Below are 22,206 nucleotides of genomic sequence, written 5' to 3'. Positions count from 1 at the left end.
GACATGCAGACTAATTCTCTGCTGACATGAAGCCAGATTGTCTGTTACGGGACCTCTCTCCTCTGCCTGGGTGCTGGGCCTAAATATATGCCAATGGACTGTTGCAGTGGTGGCTGACGTGAAGCCTCATTCTCTGCTATGACATGCAGACTAATTCTCTGCTGTCATGAAGCCAGATTGTCTGTTACGGGACCTCTCTGCTCTGCCTGTGTGCTAGGCCTAAATATATGCCAATGGACTGTTGCAGTGGTGGGTGACGTGAAGCCTCATTCTCTGCTATGACATGCAGACTGATTCTCTGCTGACATGAAGCCAGATTCTCTGTTACGGGACCTCTCTCCTCTGCCTGTGTGTGTGCTGGGCCTAAATATATGCCAATGGACTGTTGCAGTGGTGGCTGACGTGAAGCCTCATTCTCTGCTATGACATGCAGACTAATTCTCTGCTGACATGAAGACAGATTCTCTGTTACGGGACCTCCCTCCTCTGCCTGGGTGCTGGGCCTAAATATATGCCAATGGACTGTTGCAGTGGTGGCTGACGTGAAGCCTCATTCTCTGCTATGACATGCAGACTGATTCTCTGCTGACATGAAGCCAGATTCTCTGTTACGGGACCTCTCTCCTCTGCCTGTGTGTGTGCTGGGCCTAAATATATGCCAATGGACTGTTGCAGTGGTGGCTGACGTGAAGCCTCATTCTCTGCTATGACATGCAGACTGATTCTCTGCTGACATGAAGCCAGATTCTCTGTTACGGGACCTCTCTCCTCTGCCTGTGTGTGTGCTGGGCCTAAATATATGCCAATGGACTGTTGCAGTGGTGGCTGACGTGAAGCCTCATTCTCTGCTATGACATGCAGACTAATTCTCTGCTGACATGAAGACAGATTCTCTGTTACGGGACCTCCCTCCTCTGCCTGGGTGCTGGGCCTAAATATATGCCAATGGACTGTTGCAGTGGTGGCTGACGTGAAGCCTCATTCTCTGCTATGACATGCAGACTAATTCTCTGCTGACATGAAGACAGATTCTCTGTTACGGGACCTCTCTCCTCTGCCTGGGTGCCGGGGCCTAAATATCTGAGAATGGACTGTTCCAGTGGTGGGTGACGGGAAGCCAGATTCTCTGCTATGGAACCTCTCTCCAATTGATTTTGGTTAATTTTTATTTATTTAATTTTTATTTTAATTCATTTCCCTATCCACATTTGTTTGCAGGGGATTTACCTACATGTTGCTGCCTTTTGCAGCCCTCTAGCTCTTTCCTGGGCTGTTTTACAGCCTTTTTAGTGCCGAAAAGTTCGGGTCCCCATTGACTTCAATGGGGTTCGGGTTCGGGACGAAGTTCGGATCGGGTTCGGATCCCGAACCCGAACATTTCCGGGATGTTCGGCCGAACTTCTCGAACCCGAACATCCAGGTGTTCGCTCAACTCTACTGATAATACAACCATATGCATCCATTATGAATGGATCTGCTTTATATCAATTTTAATGAATCTCACCCTTGAGTGTCTGTTAACCCCAAGGACACTGCCACATTTCACCTTAAGGACCAGGCCATTTTTTTTAAATCTGACATGTGTCACTTTATGTGGTGATAACTTTGAAATGCTTTTTACTTATACAGGCCATTCTGAGATTGTTTTCCTGTCACCTATTGTATTTCATGACAGTTGTAAAATTGGGTCCAAAAATTTCATTTTTATTTATGAAAAATTACCAAATTTGCCAAAAATTTTGAAAAATTTACAAATTTCAATTTCTCTACTTCTATAATAGATAGTAATACCTAAACTTTACATTCCCCATATGTCTATTTAATGTTTGCATCATTTTGTGAATGCAATTATATTTTTGGGAACATTAGAAGGCTTAGAAATTTAGAAGCAAATCTAGAAATTTTTCTGAAAATTTCCAAAACCCACATATTAAAGACCAGTTCAGGTCTGAAGTCACTTTGTAAGGCTTACTTAATAGAAACCAACCAAAAATTACCCCATTTTAGAAATGACACACCTCAAGGTATTCAAAACTGATTTTAAAAACTTTGTGAACCCTTTAGATGTTGCTCAAGAATTAATAAAAAATGGAGATGAAATTTCTGAATTTCACTTTGGGCAGATTTTTCATTCTAATCCATTTTTTTTTCTGCCAACAAAGCAAGGGTTAACAGCCAAACAAAACTCAATATTTATTGCCCTGATTCTGTAGTTTACAGAAACACCCCATATGTGGTCGTAAACTGCTGTATAGGCACACGACAGGGCGCAGAAGGAAAGGAACGCCATATGGTTCTTGGAAGGCAGATTTCACTGGGATAATTTTAAGCTCCCATGTCACACTTGAAGACCCCCTGATGCACCCCTAGATTAGAAACTTCCCGAAAAATGACCTCAATTTAGAAACTACACCCCTCAAGGTATTCAAAACTGATTTTACTAACTTTTTTAACCCTTTAGGTGTTGCACAAGAATTAATGGAAAATGGAGATGAAATTTCTGAATTTCACTTTATTGCCAGATTTTCCATTTTAATCCATTTTTTCCGCTAACAAAGCAAGGGTTAAAAACCAAACAAAACTCAATGTGTATTGCCCTGATTCTGTAGTTTATAGAAACACCCCATATGTGATCGCAAACTGCTATAAGGGCACATGGCAGGGCGCAGCAGAAAAGAAACGCCATATGGTTTTTAGAAGACAGATTTGCTAGACTGTTTTTTTGACACCATGTCCCATTTGAAGCACCTCTATAATTTAAACTCCAAAAAAGTGAATAAATTTTGGAAAGTACGGGATAAGGTGGCAGTTTTGTTGGTACTATTTTAGGGTACATATGATTTTTATATTACACTTTTTGTGAGCAAGGTATCAAAAAATTGCTGTTTTGGCACAGTTTTTATTTTTTGTTATTTACGTTCATCTGACAGGTTAGATCATGTGGTATTTTTATAGAGAAGGTTGTTACAAATGTGACAATACCAAATATGACTTTTTTTGGTTGCTTGTTTCAGCTTCATGTAATAAAGCAATGATTTGTTTGTGTGTCCACATTCTGAAAGCTTTATTTTTTTTATTTTTTGGGTGACTGGGTGACTTTAGGGGCTCATTTTGATTGGTACTATTGTGGGGTGCGTATGACTTTTAGATTGCTTGGTATTAAACTTTTTGTGATGTAAGGTGACAAAAAATTGCTTTTTTGACACACTTTTTATTTTTATTTTTTACGGTGTTCATCTGAGGGGTTAGTTCGTGTAATATTTTTATACAGAAAATTCTTCTGGATGCCTCAATACTTAATATCTCTACTTTTTCTTATTTATTTAAGTTCTACACAATAATATCATTTTTGAAACAGAAAAAATCATTTTAGTGTCTCCATAATGTGAGATTGTCTTAGGTAGGGTACCATTTTTGCGGGATGAGATGACTTTTATTGGCACTATTTTGGGGTGCATATGACTTTTTGATTGCTTCCTCTTATATCTTTTGTGATGTAAGGTGAAAAAAAATTGCTATTTTAGCACTGTTTCTATTATTTACTTTTTACAGTGTTCATCTGAGGGGTTAAATCATTTGATATTTTTATACAGCAGGTTGTTACGGACACGTCAATACCTAATATGTATACTTTTTAAATTTACCCAAGTTTTACACAATAACAGCATTTTTGAAACAAAAAAAATATTCTTTTAGTGTCTCCATATGCTGAGAGCCATAGTTTTTTTTTTGGTCAATTGTCTTAGGCAGGGGCTCATTTTTTGAGGTATGAGGTGACGGTTAGATTGGTACTATTTTGGGGGGCATACGCCTTTTTGATCGCCTGGTGTTGCACTTTTAGTGATGTAAGGTGACAAAAAAAAGTTGTTTTTAGCACAGGTTTTTAATTTTTTGACGGTGTTCACCTGAGAGTTTAGGTCATGTGGTAATTTTATATTTGTTACGGACGTGGCAATACCTAATATGTCAACTTTTTTATTTATTTAAGTTTTACAAAATAATATCATTTTTGAAACAAAAAATCATGTTTAGTGTCTCCATATTCTGAGAGCCATAGTTTTTTTGTGTTTTAGGCGATTGTCTCAGGTAGGGTATCATTTTTGCGGGATAAGGTGTCAATTAGATTGGCACTTTGGGGTGCAAATGACTTGATTGCTTGCTATTAGACTTTTTGCTATGTAAGGTGACAGTAAATGGCTTTTTTGATACCCTTTTTATTTTATTTTTTATGGTGTTCACCTTAGGGGTTAGGTCATGTGCATGTTGTTACGGATGCAGCAATACCTAATATGTACACTTTTTTATTTACTTAAATTTTACACAATAAGAGCATTTTTTAAACCAAAAAAATTATGTTTTAGTGTTTCTATAGTCTAAGAGCCATAGTGTTTTTTTTGTTTTTTGGGCGATTGTCTTAGGTAGCAGATTATTTTTTGCGGGATGAGGTGACGGTTAGATTGGTACTATTTTGGGGGGCATACATCTATTTGATTGCTTGGGTCATGTGATATTTTTATAGAGCTAGTTTATATGTGGAATACCGAATATGTCTACTTTTCTTTTTTTCCCTATTCATTTTTATTTATTTTTTACTTTATTTTGGGAAAAGGAGTTATTTTTTATTTGAAACTCTTCTTTTTTCTTTGTAAAACTTAATTTTTTCACTTTATCTTTTGTCCTACTCTGGGACTTCAGCTTTTAGGGGTCTGATCCCCTTTACAATGCATCACAATACTTCTGTATTGTGATGCATTGGCTATAACTGCATTGGCTATACAGCTATTTGCCTGTGAGATCCAGGAAGCTGGATCTCACAGGTTCTCCTGGAAGGCAGCCACTATGGCTAAGGAAGGCATCAAGCTGCCTTCCCTGCCATTGAGTCCCCGTCACAGCAGCACGGGGATCCGATGGCTGCTCTCTCCCTCCCACCACACATCGCACGAGCCGTGGTCAGCGCTGATCACGGCAAATCAAGGGTTAATGCAACGGAATCTGTGATTTCACCAATGCCTGCGCATGAAGCAGGGGCCCGGCTATCAGTGACTTCTGAACCTCTGCTGCGGATTGGGCAGGTGCATCTTCTGCACCCACCCGATCACAGCGCCAAACATGTACTGTGCTGGTCCTTAAGTCATGGACATCTGCGTAATACATGTGCAGTGCAGGTACTTGAATGGTTAAATAATCCCTAGAATTGTTTAGCATAATTTTATATAATTCCAGAGTCTACATGCCTGGATATGACTGAATAACACATATTTAAAAATTCTCACAAGACTTCTCAGTAGCGTCACATGAAATTAACTCACAAATATGTGATATTTTTCCACTGCCACATTTAGTATTTAAAATAACAGCTTCTTTTAAACATTCATTCTAAAAAAAGAAGCCTCATTATTATGAATACAGTGTTTTCTAAGGAATTGAATGAGCATTAGCTGCATTCAAGACAGTGCCAAAATATATTTAACACAGTCTTGCTTTATTTTTTATTCATTTTATCATGCCATATCATTTTCATTGTGCAGTAATAAAAGAAAAAAGTGTTTTTAAATAAATGGTTATTACACCATGTAGCTAATTATTCATAAAGCTTAATGCAGACCATCCAAAACCAGAATTTAAAGGGGTTGACTCATGAAGACAACCTTGTCCATAGGACATACAGGGAGTGCAGAATTATTAGGCAAGTTGTATTTTTGAGGATAAATTTTATTATTGAACAACAACCATGTTCTCAATGAACCCAAAAAACTCATTAATATCAAAGCTGAATATTTTTGGAAGTAGTTTTTAGTTTGTTTTTAGTTTTAGCTATTTTAGGGGGATATCTGTGTGTGCAGGTGACTATTACTGTGCATAATTATTAGGCAGCTTAACAAAAAACAAATATATACCCATTTCAATTATTTATTTTTACCAGTGAAACCAATATAACATCTCAACATTCACAAATATACATTTCTGACATTCAAAAACAAAACAAAAACAAATCAGTGACCAATATAGCCACCTTTCTTTGCAAGGACACTCAAAAGCCTGCTATCCATGGATTCTGTCAGTGTTTTGATCTGTTCACCATCAACATTGCGTGCAGCAGCAACCACAGCCTCCCAGACACTGTTCAGAGAGGTGTACTGTTTTCCCTCCTTGTAAATCTCACATTTGATGATGGACCACAGGTTCTCAATGGGGTTCAGATCAGGTGAACAAGGAGGCCATGTCATTAGATTTTCTTCTTTTATACCCCTTCTTGCCAGCCATGCTGTGGAGTACTTGGACGCGTGTGATGGAGCATTGTCCTGCATGAAAATCATGTTTTTCTTGAAGGATGCAGACTTCTTCCTGTACCACTGCTTGAAGAAGGTGTCTTCCAGAAACTGGCAGTAGGACTGGGAGTTGAGCTTGACTCCATCCTCAACCCGAAAAGGCCCCACAAGCTCATCTTTGATGATACCAGCCCAAACCAGTACTCCACCTCCACCTTGCTGGCGTCGGACTAGAGCTCTCTGCCCTTTACCAATGCAGCCACGGGCCCATCCATCTGGCCCATCAAGACTCACTCTCATTTCATCAGTCCATAAAACCTTAGAAAAATCAGTCTTGAGATATTTCTTGGCCCAGTCTTGACGTTTCAGCTTGTGTGTCTTGTTCAGTGGTGGTCGTCTTTCAGCCTTTCTTACCTTGGCCATGTCTCTGAGTATTGCATACCTTGTGCTTTTGGGCACTCCAGTGATGTTGCAGCTCTGAAATATGGCCAAACTGGTGGCAAGTGGCATCTTGGCAGCTGCACGCATGACTTTTCTCAGTTCATGGGCAGTTATTTTGCGCCTTGGTTTTTCCACACGCTTCTTGCGACCTTGTTGACTATTTTGAATGAAACGCTTGATTGTTCGATGATCACGCTTCAGAAGCTTTGCAATTTTAAGAGTGCTGCATCCCTCTGCAAGATATCTCACTATTTTTGCCTTTTCTGAGCCTGTCAAGTCCTTCTTTTGACCCATTTTGCCAAAGGAAAGGAAGTTGCCTAATAATTATGCACACCTGATATAGGGTGTTGATGGCATTAGACCACACCCCTTCTCATTACAGAGATGCATATCACCTAATATGCTTAATTGGTTGTAGGCTTTCAAGCCTATACAGCTTGGAGTAAGACAACATGCATAAAGAGGATGATGTGGTCAAAATACTCATTTGCCTAATAATTCTGCACTCCCTGTATATTATATAGCTCAAAGAGTGAGAGATTCCATTTGAATCCAGCCAAAACAGAGAACCTCCTGAGGTTCATCAGAAGTTTCAAAACCACAGGTATGGAGCTTTAACTCATTTTTCGATAAAATACAGGAGAATTAGGCATAATAATGTGCCATATTATACCTGTCTAAGTTCTAGTTCACACTTCAGTGATTTGATTAATGAATTCTATAAGTGATTATGAGCCAAAACCAGGAGTGACGCCTACAGAGAGATACAATATAATGGAAAGATTTGCACCTGTTCTGTGTTTTTGACCCACACCTGGTTTTGGCTCACCATCACTGTTGGAAATCACTGACCAAAACACTGAAGTGTGGATGTGGTCTAAAGGCAGTGTTTAGGATTCTATAGGATGAAGAATTCTCTAGCAATGTCCAATTATATTGTTTCCAGGGTAACCAACTCTTGTGAGTTTGTATGATATCCCCCCCCCCCCCCCTATGAAATTAGCATATGGTTCCTAGAAATAGAGGAATAATGTAGATTATGAGCTCCAATGAAATAAAGACTGGTGTGAGGGATGATGTACTGTAAGTGCAGATCCATGGAATACATTATGTTTGTACTATGCAAGCAACAAGAAATAAAGGTTCAGATTTAGTAGCCATCGTTACACTGAGTCTGTCACCATAAAATCACCAGACACAATGTCGTATAGGGCTAGCTCAGCTGAATGTAATGAGGGTGAGCCCAAACCATTCTGCCTTCCTCTGCCAGTTCCTCCCTCCTCTTTTTGATTGACAGGGCTAAGTTCCTGCATAGTCATCTATAATCGAGAAGGAGAGAGGGGCTGGTGCAAAGAATGACTTCCCTCGGTGCCCTTAACTGCTAATTTTCATATGAATTAAAAGTACTTTTTATCATATCATTCCTCTGATCTAGTCCTACAAGGTATTGTGCCTGGCTTATCAGTGAATTTACTTAATTCTTTTTATTTAAATTTATGAATATGATGTCATTTCTCCTTCTAAACTAACTGTATTATCTTCTTGGAAGGTGTGATCAGGACAGCTTTACCAAACATGGACCGAGAAGTCAAGGAACAATACCAAGTACTTATCCAAGCCAAGGACATGGGAGGGCAACTAGGTGGTTTGGCAGGCACTACCACTGTCAATATAACACTTACTGATGTCAATGATAATCCACCTAGGTTTCCCAAAAGTAAGTGTTTATTACAAACATATTTAGTAAATAGTTTTCTTTTTATGTATAAGTAGCTTTTTTTTTGTGTTTTAGTAATGTACTTGTATATACGCAGAGGCATCTTTTGGGTCCTGTGGGGATTTTCTCTTGTAGACAGGTTAGCGGACGCAGTATAGAGGCAAGGAACAAGGTTGTAAATCAAACTTCAGTGTTTTATTCACACTCAGCAAAACATAACAGTCTTGGTACTTGTTCATACACAGCAAAACAAAACAATGTTCACCTGGAATTCTAGGTGTCAGTTCACACCAGTTTGAATGCTCAGCCACAGAAAGTTCACTGGTAGGCTTCCAGGCGGCCTGCATGATTTTTTGCAGTTTTCAGCCTTCAGTACAGAGGACTCCATAGCTTCACTGTTAGATGGAGGTAGATCCACACCACCTGATAGTGCTGACTATGTGGGGAGTAGCCATCCACCCACCGCTTTTGACTACTCCCAGTGAAAGTCATTCCAGCTTTACAGGCATACTAAACTGCTGCAATAATGACACTTGAGAAAAACTGGCTCTTACCTCACTGAGGCCAGGAACCACAGTGACACATACAGACCATCAATGATGGCTTCTTGTTCCTTCCTACATACCCCTCCCTTTGTTCAACTCTGAGGGGATGGACACACATAAACAGTGTACCCGGGTCAGGGCATCCGCATTTCCTTGTAACTGGCCTGCCCTGTGTTCCACCGAAAACTTGAAATTTTGCAAAGACAGAAACCACCGGGTGACCCGGGCATTTCTGTCCTTGGCCTGGTTCATCCATTTGAGAGGGGAGTGGTCGGTCACCAGACAAAACTTTCTCCCCAACAAATAATAGCGGAGAGACTCGAGTGCACCTGGTAGCCAGGCACTCTCTCTCCACTATACTATACCTGGTTTCGGCTGGAGTAAGTTTCTGGCTGAGGAAGACAACGGGATGCTCCTCCTCGTTGACTTCCTGAGACAGTACAGCACTGAGACCTACTTTGGAGGCATCAGTCTGTACTATATACTCCCTTTTGAAGTTGGGTGTCACCAAAACCGGGACCAACACAGGGCTGACTTCAAAGCAGAGAAAGCCTTTTCCGCCTGCTCATTCTAGTGGACCGCCACTGACTTTCATCTCTTGAAAAGGCCTCTCAATGGTGCGGACACTGTAGCAAAGTGGGGGACAAACCTCATATAGTTTCCCACCATTCCCAGTAGTGACAGGTCGGGGCTAATTCCAAATTGCCTCAATTTAGTTCACCTGAGGTTTAATAACTCTAGGCCCAATTACATACCCCAGGTACTTGGTCTCTTCTAACCCTATTGCCCACTTTTTTGGGTTAGCGGTTAAGCCAGCCTTCCTAAGGGACTCCACTACAGCCTGTACTTTAGGTAGGTGACTTTCCCAGTCAGTACTGTGGCTAACGAAATCGTCCAGGTACGCCAAAGTGTACAGATGATGTGGACGGAGTACAATGTCCATTAGCCTTTGAAACGTGGCAGGAGCGCCATGTAGACCAAAGGGTAATACCTTGTACTGACACAGCCCCTCTGGTGTGATGAAAGCAGTTTTCTCCTTGGCAGCCTCCATCAAGGGTACTTGCCAGTACCCTTTGGTGAGGTCTAAAACAGAAAAATACCGGGCTTGGCATAACTTCTCAATAAGCTCATCCACTTGGGGCATGGGATATGCATCAAACTTGGAAACCCCATTAAGTTTGCGGAAGTCATACAGAATCGTAATGTAACGGCTTGGGTATTAGGACTTTTTGACAACTCGATGACAACTAGCTGTAACATCAGCTGCACTTCTTCCGAGATGGCTTGTCTCCCCGACTCAGGTACCCGGTATGGTTTCAACCGGATCCTGGCCTGAGGCTTAGTGACAATGTCATGTCGGATGATAGAAGTGCGTCCAGGGAGGACCGAATACACATCTGTGTTCCCGCTGACAAACTCCCTGGCCCCCTAAGTCTATTTAGAGTAAAGGTTATCAGCAATTGTTACTGTGGCAACTGCTTCCCTCGTATCAGACTGTGGGACTGGAAACTCTACCCCAGAAAACCCATCCGGGGGCTGTTGTCCATATTGATCCCCTATCTTTCCACGGTTTCAGTAAGTTTACATGGTACACCTGCTTCAGCTTTCTCCGCCTGGAGTACCTCACAATTTTTAAAGAGGCTAAGGAGGGAAATTATCAGCAGAATAATTTTGAGCCAAGGCTCTAACTCGTCCGAATGTCGCGGTACGTCTGCGACAGTACTCCCCCTTCTACAGGTGACCTCTGGGCACCCAGGACCAAACATATCAGGATGCGACTGTGAAAGGCTTTGACCAAATGACTGCCATTCACGTCAGATGCCGGTACCCACATTCTCTCCTCTGGTCCATAACCCTTTCAGTGAACAAGCCACTGAAGAGCTCTACGGAGAACTGGAGAGTAAATAATCTTGGCAATCTGGAATTCCAAACTGCCATCCACCATGACAGGAGCGGGTGGCAAAGGGGATTACTCCAAAGGTTCAACATATCTCTTCAGCAAAGATTGTGAAACACATTATGAATTTTAAGAGCCTGAGGAAGTTCTAGACAAAAAGCTACAGGATTAATAATGGCAGATCTTATATGGACCAGCGGTCGTTTCACGGCAAACTTTGCTTGTTCGTGGTTCGCCGAACAGGCAAACATATGGTGATATCCGCTGGCGCCATATTATTTTGCATTGTGCCGAACTTTGACCCAAGACACATCCATCAGGTGGGACAGGACAGCCAATTGAGATGTTTCAGCACATTGACACTCCCCCACCCTAAAAATAAACCCATTTTACATTCAGTCTTTTGCCAGTGTAGGGAGAGGTTGCTGTGTGTAGCAGGGATGGACTGTTAGAGACACCAATGCAGTGCATTTGTATTGTTCAGCAGTTGTGTGCGGTTCTGGTGCGATACCACAGCTATACAGAGTGACAAACGCTACTGGAAGAACTAATTTCACTGGTGTGATATACCAGTTTCCCCCCCAAAAAAAACGATTGAGGAAGGGGTGTGATATACCTATGATATAATTTCTATATAGTGCATTTGTATTGTTCAGCAGTTGTGTGCGGTTCTGGTGCGATACCACAGCTATACAGAGAGACAAACGCTATTGGAACAACTAATTGCAAACTGTTGTGATATACCAGTTGCCCCCCAAAAAACTGATTAAGGCAGGGGTGTGATATGCCTATAATATAATTTATATATAGTGCATGTGCAGCATTTGTGTGCAGTTCTGCTAAGATACCACAGCTATACAGAGGGACAAACTCTACTGGAAGAACTAACTTCAACTGGTGTGATACACCAGTTGACCCCCAAAAATACTGATTGAGGCAGGGATGTGATATGCCTATAATATAATATATGTATATATATATATATATATATATATATATATAGTGTATTTGTATTGTGCAGCATATAAAAAGTCTGCACACCTCTGTTAAAATGTAATGTTTCTGTGATGTAAAAACAAAAAAAAAAAAAAAAAAAGACAAAGAAAAATCACTTCAGAACTTTACTTTTTCCACCTTTAAGGTGACCTATAAACTGTACAACTCAATTGAAAAACAAACTGAAATCTTTAGGTGGAGGGAAGAAAGCAAAGAAAACTAAAATAATGTGCTTGCATAAGTGTGCACGCCCTCTTATAACTGGGGATGTAGCTGTGTCAGAATCAAGCAATCACATTCAAAATCATGCTAAATAGGAGTCAGCATACACCTGCCATCATTTAAAGTGCCTCTGATTAACCTCAAATAAAGTTCAGCTGCTCTAGTTGGTCTTTCCTGAATTTTCTTAGTTGCATCCCCCGAGCAAAAGACATCGTCCACAGAGAGCCTCCAAAGCATCAGGGGGATCTCATTGTTAAAGGTATCGTCAGGAGAAGGATACAAAATAATTTCCAAGGCATTAGATATACCATGGACACCATGAAGACAGTCATCATCAAGTGGAGAAAATATGGCACAACAGTGACATTACCAAGAACTGGATGTCCCTCCAAAATTTATGAAAAGACGCAAGGAAAACTCATCTGAGAGGCTACTAAGAGGCCTACAGCAACATTAAAGGAGCTGCAGGAATATCTGGCAAGTACTGGCTGTGTGGTACATGTGACAACAAACTCCCGTATTCTTCATATGTCTGGGCTATGTGGTAGAGTGGCAAGACGAAAGCCTTTTCTTACGAAGAAAAACATTCAAGCCAGGTTGCATTTTGCAAAAACACATCTGTATCCCAAAAGCATGTGGGAAAGGTGTTATGGTCTGATGAAACCAAGATTGAACTTTTTGGCCATAATTCCAAAAGATATGTTTGGTGCAAAAACAACACTGTACATCATCAAAAGAACACCATACCCACAGTGAAGCATGGTGGTGGCAGCATCATGCTTTAGGGATGTTTTTTCTTCAGCTGGAACTGGGGCCCTTGTTAAGCTAGATGGAATTATGAACAGTTCCAAACACCAGTCGATATTGGCACACAACCTTCAGGCTTCTGCTAGAGAGCTGAACATGAAGAGGGGACTTCATCTTTCAGCATGACAACGACCCAAAGAGAACATCCAAATCAACAAAGGAATGGCTTCACCAGAAGAAGATTAAAGTTTTGGAATGGCCCAGCCAGAGCCCAGACCTGAATCCGATGGAAAATCTGTTGGGTGAATATGAAGAGGGATGTGCACAGGAGATGCCCTCGCAATCTGACAGATTTGGAGTGATTTGCAAAGAAGAGTGGGCAAATCTTGCCAAGTCAAAATGTGCCATGCTGATAGACTTTTTATATCCACTTTAGATACTCCAAATGCCATAAATAGGTTGCCAAGCTCTGTGAGAATTTTGTGCCCATCACGGCACTGACCAACTCTAAATAGTACACTTTTTTTTTTCCGTATGGGAACTATAAAAAAGTGCAAAAAATTTGTTTTAGAAATAAAAAAATCACCCTCCTTTTCCCAAAATAATAATAAAAGAACAAAAATAATAATAAAATACACATCATAGGGTGCCAATGTGCGAAATGGCCATAGTATAAAAATATATTCTCCATACGGCAAACGGCAAAACTGAAAAAAAAATACATCCTAATGGCCTATCTGAAGTTTTTGGTAGCTTCATTTTCTACAAAAAGATTAAATAAAAAGTGATCAAATAGTCATACACACCCCACAATAGTATCATTGAAAAGTTCAGATCACCCCGCAAAAAATGAGCCCCCATATAGCTCCATACACATAATTACAAAACAGTTATAGGGGTCTAAATATTTCTTCCCACTTTTACATTTTTTATCACTATCAAAACGCAAAGAAAACTATACATATAAGGTATCACCGGATTCGTACTGACCTGTAGAAAAGTAACTGGTCAGTTTTATCGTACATCGAACGTCGTAAATAAAAAAAATTAAACTGTAAAACTGTGGTGGAATTGCATTTTTTTACAATTTCACCCCATTTGGAATTTTTTTGCCCACTTTCCACTACATCCTATGCAACATAAATGGTGGCATCGGAAAGTACAACTTGTCCTACAGAAATCAAGCCTTGATAATGCTATGTGAACAGACAATAAAAAAGTTATGGCTCTGGAAGGCAGGGAGCTTAAAACGAAAACGCAAAAAAAAAAAAATCTTCGGTTCTGGAAAGGGTTAAGGCTGCGTTCACACGGGCGAGATTTCCATGCGGGTGCAATGCGTTAGGTGAACGTATTGCACCCGCAACTGAATTTGGACCCATTCATTTCTATGGGGCTGTGCACATGAGCTGTGATTTTCACGCATCACTTATGCGTTGCGTGAAAATCGCAGCATGCTCTATATTGTGCGTTTATAACGCAACGCAGGCCCCATAGAAGTGAATGGGGCTGAGTGAAAATCGCAAGCATCCGCAAGCAAGTGCGGATGCGGTGCGATTTTCACTCATGGTTGCTAAGATGACAGTCTATTCACTGTATAAGGGAAAATAATAGCATTCTGAATACAGAATGCTTAGTAGGTGGTCAATTGAGGGTTAAAAAAACTTTTTTCTACATCACAAAACTGGCCCTCCACCCTCCCACCCTTGCCGGGAAAGTGATGAAGGCAGTGGAGAAATGCAATTTGTACAAAAAAATAAAAATTTATGCAAGTCACATTGAAAATGATACGAAAATGTAATTTGCTTATTTTCACACCAGAAGAATGTAAGATAAATTAGGTCCTAAGTTTCCATAAATAGATGGTCTCTTTAAAGGGGTTGTCCAGTGATATAAAACTATATAAACATGGTACTGTTTACATAAAATCAGTTACTTATTAATAATGTGTTTTGGGTGACACAATCCTTTCATATGACCAATTGCTTCCTTTAGAAGCAACATGTTCGGCTCAGGAAGCTCTTTACTGAAACTGTTAGGACTCTTTCACACGGGCGTCATGTTTTTTGCCCGAATAAGATGCGGGTGCGTTGCGGGAAAATGCGCGATTTTTCCGCGCGAGTGCAAAACATTGTAATGCGCTTTGCACTCGCGTGAGAAAAATTGCGCATGTTTGGTACCCAAACCCGAACTTCTTCACAAAAGTTCGGGCTTGGGATTGATGTTCTGAAGATTGTATTATTTTCCCTTATAACATGGAAAATAATAGCATTCTGAATACAGAATTCATAGTATAATAGTGCTGGAAGGGTAAAAAATAAATAAAAAAGTTAACTCACCTTATCCTCCAGCACTATTATACTATGCATTCTGTATTCAGAATGCTATTATTTTCCCTTGTAACCATGTTATAAGGGAAAATAATACAGTGAATAGACTGCTACCTAGAACCCATGCGTGAAAATCGCACCGCATCCGCACTTGCTTGCGGATGCTTGCGATTTTCATGGACCCCATTCATTTCTATGCTGCATGCTGCGATTTTCACGCTACGCATAAGTGATGCGTGAAATCACCGCTCATGTGAACAGCCCCATAGAAATGAATGGGTCAGGATTCAGTGCGGGTGCAATACGTTCAACTCACGCATCGCACCCGCGCGGAATACTCGCCCGTGTGAAAGTGGCCTTAGTGCAGACTTTAGCGGAAATTAGATGCTGCTTTCTAAATCATTGAAATCCAGAATTGTGGCACATGGTGCATGTGGACTTACTGAGTTTGGCATGCTCATTTTAAAGGGGCATTCAGTGAAGGACAATGTCACAAGACTGCAGATCTGAAAAGTAAAGTTGGAGTCCAAACTTAAAACATATTATTATTAGTAATTTACCAATTTTATGGAAATGTAATCATTTTGTATAGTTTTATATCATTGAATAGCTCCCTTAGTTCTTAATGATCTAGTTTACATCAAAATGATTAATAACCTGAGGCTCTTTTCTTTAAACTAGAGTATATTTGTCTTTTTCATTTCATGCATCTCAAAGACCTGCAAATCAAATTTTCCCATGACAGCTTCTATTTAGACACAATTATCTCCCTTAACCTATAATTATAATAATATCACTTCCTAAATGAATGACTTAATTAGCCAAAAAAGATTTGTGTTATATTTAGGGATGAGCGAACTCGAACTGTATAGTTCGGGTTCGTACCGAATTTTGGGGTGTCCGTGACACGGACCCGAACCCGGACATTTTCGTAAAGTCCGGGTTCGGGTTCGGTGTTCGTCGCTTTCTTCGCGCTTTTGTGACGCTTTCTTGGCGCTTTTTGAAAGGCTGCAAAGCAGCCAATCAACAAGCGTCATACTACTTGCCCCAAGAGGCCATCACAGCCATGCCTACTATTGGCATGGCTGTGATTGGCCAGAGCACCATGTGACCCAGCCTCTATTTAAGCTGGAGTCACATAGCGCCGCCCGTCACTCTGCTCTGATTAGCGTAGGGAGAGGTTGCGGCTGCGACAGTAGGGCGAGATTAGGCAGATTAACTCCTCCAAAGGACTTGATTAACTGATCGATCTGCAGCTGTGGTCCTCAATTGCTCACTGTTTTTAGGCTGCCCAGACCGTTTGTCAGTCACATTTTTCTGGGGTGATCGGCGGCCATTTTGTGTCTTGTGGTGCGCCAGCACAAGCTGCGACCAAGTGCATTTAACCCTCAATAGTGTGGTTGTTTTTTGGCTAAAGCCTACATCAGGGTGAAGCTGTCACACCAAGTGCATTTAACCAGCAATAGTCTATTTATTTTTTGGCCATATACTACATCAGGGGCAAGCTGCGCCTGTCACCAAGTGCATTTAACCCTCAATGGTGCGTTTGTTTTTTGGCTAAAGCCTACATCAGGGTGAAGCTGTCACACCAAGTGCATTTAACCAGCAATAGTCTGTTTATTTTTTGGCCATATACTACATCAGGGGCAAGCTGCGCCCGTCACCAAGTGCATTTAACCCTCAGTAGTGTGGTTGGTCAAGCTATCACACCAAGTGCATTTAACCAGCAATAGTCTGTTCATTTTTTGGCCATATACTAAATCAGGGGCAAGCTGCGCCCGTCACCAAGTGCATTTAACCAGCAATAGTCTGTTCATTTTTGGCCATATACTACATCAGGGGCAAGCTGCGCCCGTCACCAAGTGCATTTAACCCTCAGTAGTGTGGTTGGTCAAGCTGTGACACAAGTGCATTTAACCAGCAATAGTCTGTTCATTTTTTGGCCATATACTACATCAGGGGCAAGCTGCGCCCATCACCAAGTGCATTTAACCAGCAATAGTGTGGTTATTTTTTGGCCATAATCCAGTCTAATTCTGTCACTAAATCCATACCGGTCACCCAGCGCCTAAATACTAGGCCTCAAATTTATATCCCGCTAAATCTCTCGTTACCGCTGTCCTGTTGTGGCTGGGAAAGTTATTTAGTGTCCGTCAAAGCACATTTTTTGTTCTGGGTTGAAATACAATTCCCAATTTAGCAATTTAAAAATTTAGTGGTTTCTGCTGTATCAGAGCTATTTGAAATCTATCCCTAAAAGGGTATATAATATTCAAGGTGCACATAGGGTCATTCAGAATAACTTCACACACCCGCTACTGTGCATTTCCAAGTCTAATTCTGGCACTAAACCCATACCTGTCACCCAGCGCCTAAATACTAGGCCTCAAATTCATATCCAGCTAAATCTGTCGTTAGTGCTGTAGCTGGGCGAGTTATTTAGTGTCCGTTCAAGCACATTTCTTGTTCTGGGTTGAAATACAATTCCCAATTAGCAATTTCATAATTTAGTGGTTTCTGCTATATCAGAGCTATTTGAAATCTATCCCTAAAAGGGTAGATCATATTGAAGGGTGCACATAGGGACATTCAGAATAACTTCACACACCCGCTACTGTGCATTTCCAAGTCTAATTCTGTCACTAAACCCATACCTGTCACCCAGCGCCTAAATACTAGGCCTCAAATTTATATCCAGCTAAATCTGTCCTTAGTGCTGTAGCTGGGCGAGTTATTAGTGTCCGTTCAAGCACATTTCTTGTTCTGGGTTTGAAATACAATTCCCAATTTAGCAATTTCATAATTTAGTGGTTTCTGCTATATCAGAGCTATTTGAAATCTATCCCTAAAAGGGTATATAATATTCAAGGTGCACATTGGGTCATTCAGAATAACTTCACACACACCCGCTACTGTGTATTTCTAAGTCTAATTCTGTCACTAAACCCATACCTGTCACCCAGCGCCTAAATACTAGGCCTCAAATTTATATCCTGCTAAATCTCTCGTTAACGCTGTCCTGTTGTGGCTGGGAAAGTTATTTAGTGTCCGTCAAAGCACATTTTTTGTTCTGGGTTGAAATACAATTCCCAATTTAGCAATTTCATAATTTAGTGGTTTCTGCTATATCAGAGCTATTTGAAATCTATCCCTAAAAGGGTATATAATATTCAAGGTGCACATTGGGTCATTCAGAATAACTTCACACACACCCGCTACTGTGTATTTCTAAGTCTAATTCTGTCACTAAACCCATACCTGTCACCCAGCGCCTAAATACTAGGCCTCAAATTTATATCCTGCTAAATCTCTCGTTAACGCTGTCCTGTTGTGGCTGGGAAAGTTATTTAGTGTCCGTCAAAGCACATTTTTTGTTCTGGGTTGAAATACAATTCCCAATTTAGCAATTTCATAATTTAGTGGTTTCTGCTATATCAGAGCTATTTGAAATCTATCCCTAAAAGGGTATATAATATTCAAGGTGCACATTGGGTCATTCAGAATAACTTCACACACACCCGCTACTGTGTATTTCTAAGTCTAATTCTGTCACTAAACCCATACCTGTCACCCAGCGCCTAAATACTAGGCCTCAAATTTATATCCTGCTAAATCTCTCGTTAACGCTGTCCTGTTGTGGCTGGGAAAGTTATTTAGTGTCCGTCAAAGCACATTTTTTGTTCTGGGTTGAAATACAATTCCCAATTTAGCAATTTCATAATTTAGTGGTTTCTGCTATATCAGAGCTATTTGAAATCTATCCCTAAAAGGGTAGATCATATTGAAGGTGCACATAGGGACATTCAGAATAACTTCACACACCCGCTACTGTGCATTTCCAAGTCTAATTCTGTCACTAAACCCATACCTGTCACCAAGCGCCTAAATACTAGGCCTCAAATTTATATCCAGCTAAATCTGTCCTTAGTGCTGTAGCTGGGCGAGTTATTTAGTGTCCGTTCAAGCACATTTCTTGTTCTGGGTTGAAATACAATTCCCAATTTAGCAATTTCATAATTTAGTGGTTTCTGCTATATCAGAGCTATTTGAAATCTATCCCTAAAAGGGTATATAATATTCAAGGTGCACATTGGGTCATTCAGAATAACTTCACACACACCCGCTACTGTGTATTTCTAAGTCTAATTCTGTCACTAAACCCATACCTGTCACCCAGCGCCTAAATACTAGGCCTCAAATTTATATCCTGCTAAATCTCTCGTTAACGCTGTCCTGTTGTGGCTGGGAAAGTTATTTAGTGTCCGTCAAAGCACATTTTTTGTTCTGGGTTGAAATACAATTCCCAATTTAGCAATTTCATAATTTAGTGGTTTCTGCTATATCAGAGCTATTTGAAATCTATCCCTAAAAGGGTATATAATATTCAAGGTGCACATTGGGTCATTCAGAATAACTTCACACACACCCGCTACTGTGTATTTCTAAGTCTAATTCTGTCACTAAACCCATACCTGTCACCCAGCGCCTAAATACTAGGCCTCAAATTTATATCCTGCTAAATCTCTCGTTAACGCTGTCCTGTTGTGGCTGGGAAAGTTATTTAGTGTCCGTCAAAGCACATTTTTTGTTCTGGGTTGAAATACAATTCCCAATTTAGCAATTTCATAATTTAGTGGTTTCTGCTATATCAGAGCTATTTGAAATCTATCCCTAAAAGGGTATATAATATTCAAGGTGCACATTGGGTCATTCAGAATAACTTCACACACACCCGCTACTGTGTATTTCTAAGTCTAATTCTGTCACTAAATCCATACCGGTCACCCAGCGCCTAAATACTAGGCCTCAAATTTATATCCCGCTGAATTTGAATACAATACATTGGGCCAAATAATATATTTGTTGTTGTGGTGAACCATAACAATGAGAAAAACATCTAGTAAGGGACGCGGACGTGGACATGGTCGTGGTGGTGTTAGTGGACCCTCTGGTGCTGGGAGAGGACGTGGCCGTTCTGCCACATCCACACGTCCTAGTGTACCAACTACCTCAGGTCCCAGTAGCCGCCAGAATTTACAGCGATATATGGTGGGGCCCAATGCCGTTCTAAGGATGGTAAGGCCTGAGCAGGTACAGGCATTAGTCAATTGGGTGGCCGACAGTGGATCCAGCACGTTCACATTATCTCCCACCCAGTCTTCTGCAGAAAGCGCACAGATGGCGCCTGAAAACCAACCCCATCAGTCTGTCACATCACCCCCATGCATACCAGGGAAACTGTCTCAGCCTCAAGTTATGCAGCAGTCTCTTATGCTGTTTGAAGACTCCGCTGGCAGGGTTTCCCAAGGGCATCCACCTAGCCCTTCCCCAGCGGTGAAAGACATAGAATGCACTGACGCACAACCACTTATGTTTCCTGATGATGAGGACATGGGAATACCACCTCAGCATGTCTCTGATGATGACGAAACACAGGTGCCAACTGCTGCGTCTTTCTGCAGTGTGCAGACTGAACAGGAGGTCAGGGATCAAGACTGGGTGGAAGACGATGCAGGGGACGATGAGGTCCTAGACCCCACATGGAATGAAGGTCGTGCCACTGACTTTCACAGTTCGGAGGAAGAGGCAGTGGTGAGACCGAGCCAACAGCGTAGCAAAAGAGGGAGCAGTGGGCAAAAGCAGAACACCCGCCGCCAAGAGACTCCGCCTGCTACTGACCGCCGCCATCTGGGACCGAGCACCCCAAAGGCAGCTTCAAGGAGTTCCCTGGCATGGCACTTCTTCAAACAATGTGCTGACGACAAGACCCGAGTGGTTTGCACGCTGTGCCATCAGAGCCTGAAGCGAGGCATTAACGTTCTGAACCTGAGCACAACCTGCATGACCAGGCACCTGCATGCAAAGCATGAACTGCAGTGGAGTAAACACCTTAAAACCAAGGAAGTCACTCAGGCTCCCCCTGCTACCTCTTCTGCTGCTGCCGCCTCGGCCTATTCTGCTGCTGCCGCCTCGGCCTCTTCCTCCGCCTCTGGAGGAACGTTGGCACCTGCCGCCCAGCAAACGGGGGATGTACCACCAACACCACCACCACCACCTCCGTCACCAAGCGTCTCAACCATGTCACACGCCAGCGTTCAGCTCTCCATCTCACAAACATTTGATAGAAAGCGTAAATTCCCACCTAGCCACCCTCGATCCCTGGCCCTGAATGCCAGCATTTCTAAACTACTGGCCTATGAAATGCTGTCATTTAGGCTGGTGGACACAGACAGCTTCAAACAGCTCATGTCGCTTGCTGTCCCACAGTATGTTGTTCCCAGCCGGCACTACTTCTCCAAGAGAGCCGTGCCTTCCCTGCACAACCAAGTATCCGATAAAATCAAGTGTGCACTGCGCAACGCCATCTGTAGCAAGGTCCACCTAACCACAGATACGTGGACCAGTAAGCACGGCCAGGGACGCTATATCTCCCTAACTGCACACTGGGTAAATGTAGTGGCAGCTGGGCCCCAGGCGGAGAGCTGTTTGGCGCACGTCCTTCCGCCGCCAAGGATCGCAGGGCAACATTCTTTGCCTCCTGTTGCCACCTCCTCCTTCTCGGCTTCCTCCTCCTCTTCTTCCACCTGCTCATCCAGTCAGCCACACACCTTCACCACCAACTTCAGCACAGCCCGGGGTAAACGTCAGCAGGCCATTCTGAAACTCATATGTTTGGGGGACAGGCCCCACACCGCACAGGAGTTGTGGCGGGGTATTGAACAACAGACCGACGAGTGGTTGCTGCCGGTGAGCCTCAAGCCCGGCCTGGTGGTGTGTGATAATGGGCGAAATCTCGTTGCAGCTCTGGGACTAGCCAATTTGACGCACATCCCTTGCTTGGCGCATGTGCTGAATTTGGTGGTGCAGAAGTTCATTCACAACTACCCCGACATGTCAGAGCTGCTGCATAAAGTGCGGGCCGTCTGTTCGCGCTTCCGGCGTTCACATCCTGCTGCTGCTCGCCTGTCTGCGCTACAGCGTAACTTCGGCCTTCCCGCTCACCGCCTCATATGCGACGTGCCCACCAGGTGGAACTCCACCTTGC

General features: G+C 42.0%; 1 protein-coding gene across 1 annotated transcript in view; it reads left to right on the top strand.

Moving 5' to 3' along the window:
* The window catches only part of LOC122939420 (cadherin-12-like), a 377,302-nt gene that overhangs the window by 312,157 nt on the left and 42,939 nt on the right, over positions 1–22,206 (top strand). The window contains exon 5 of the mRNA XM_044295487.1: positions 8,260–8,427. Coding sequence (XP_044151422.1) covers positions 8,260–8,427 — 168 coding nt within the window. The remainder of the gene's footprint in view (positions 1–8,259; positions 8,428–22,206) is intronic.

This window comes from Bufo gargarizans, chromosome 5, assembly GCF_014858855.1.
Source record: "Bufo gargarizans isolate SCDJY-AF-19 chromosome 5, ASM1485885v1, whole genome shotgun sequence".
Classification (NCBI taxonomy): Eukaryota; Metazoa; Chordata; class Amphibia; order Anura; family Bufonidae; genus Bufo; species Bufo gargarizans.
The sequence above is the reverse complement of the archived record's forward strand: the minus strand, read 5'-3'. Positions and strand labels throughout refer to the sequence as shown.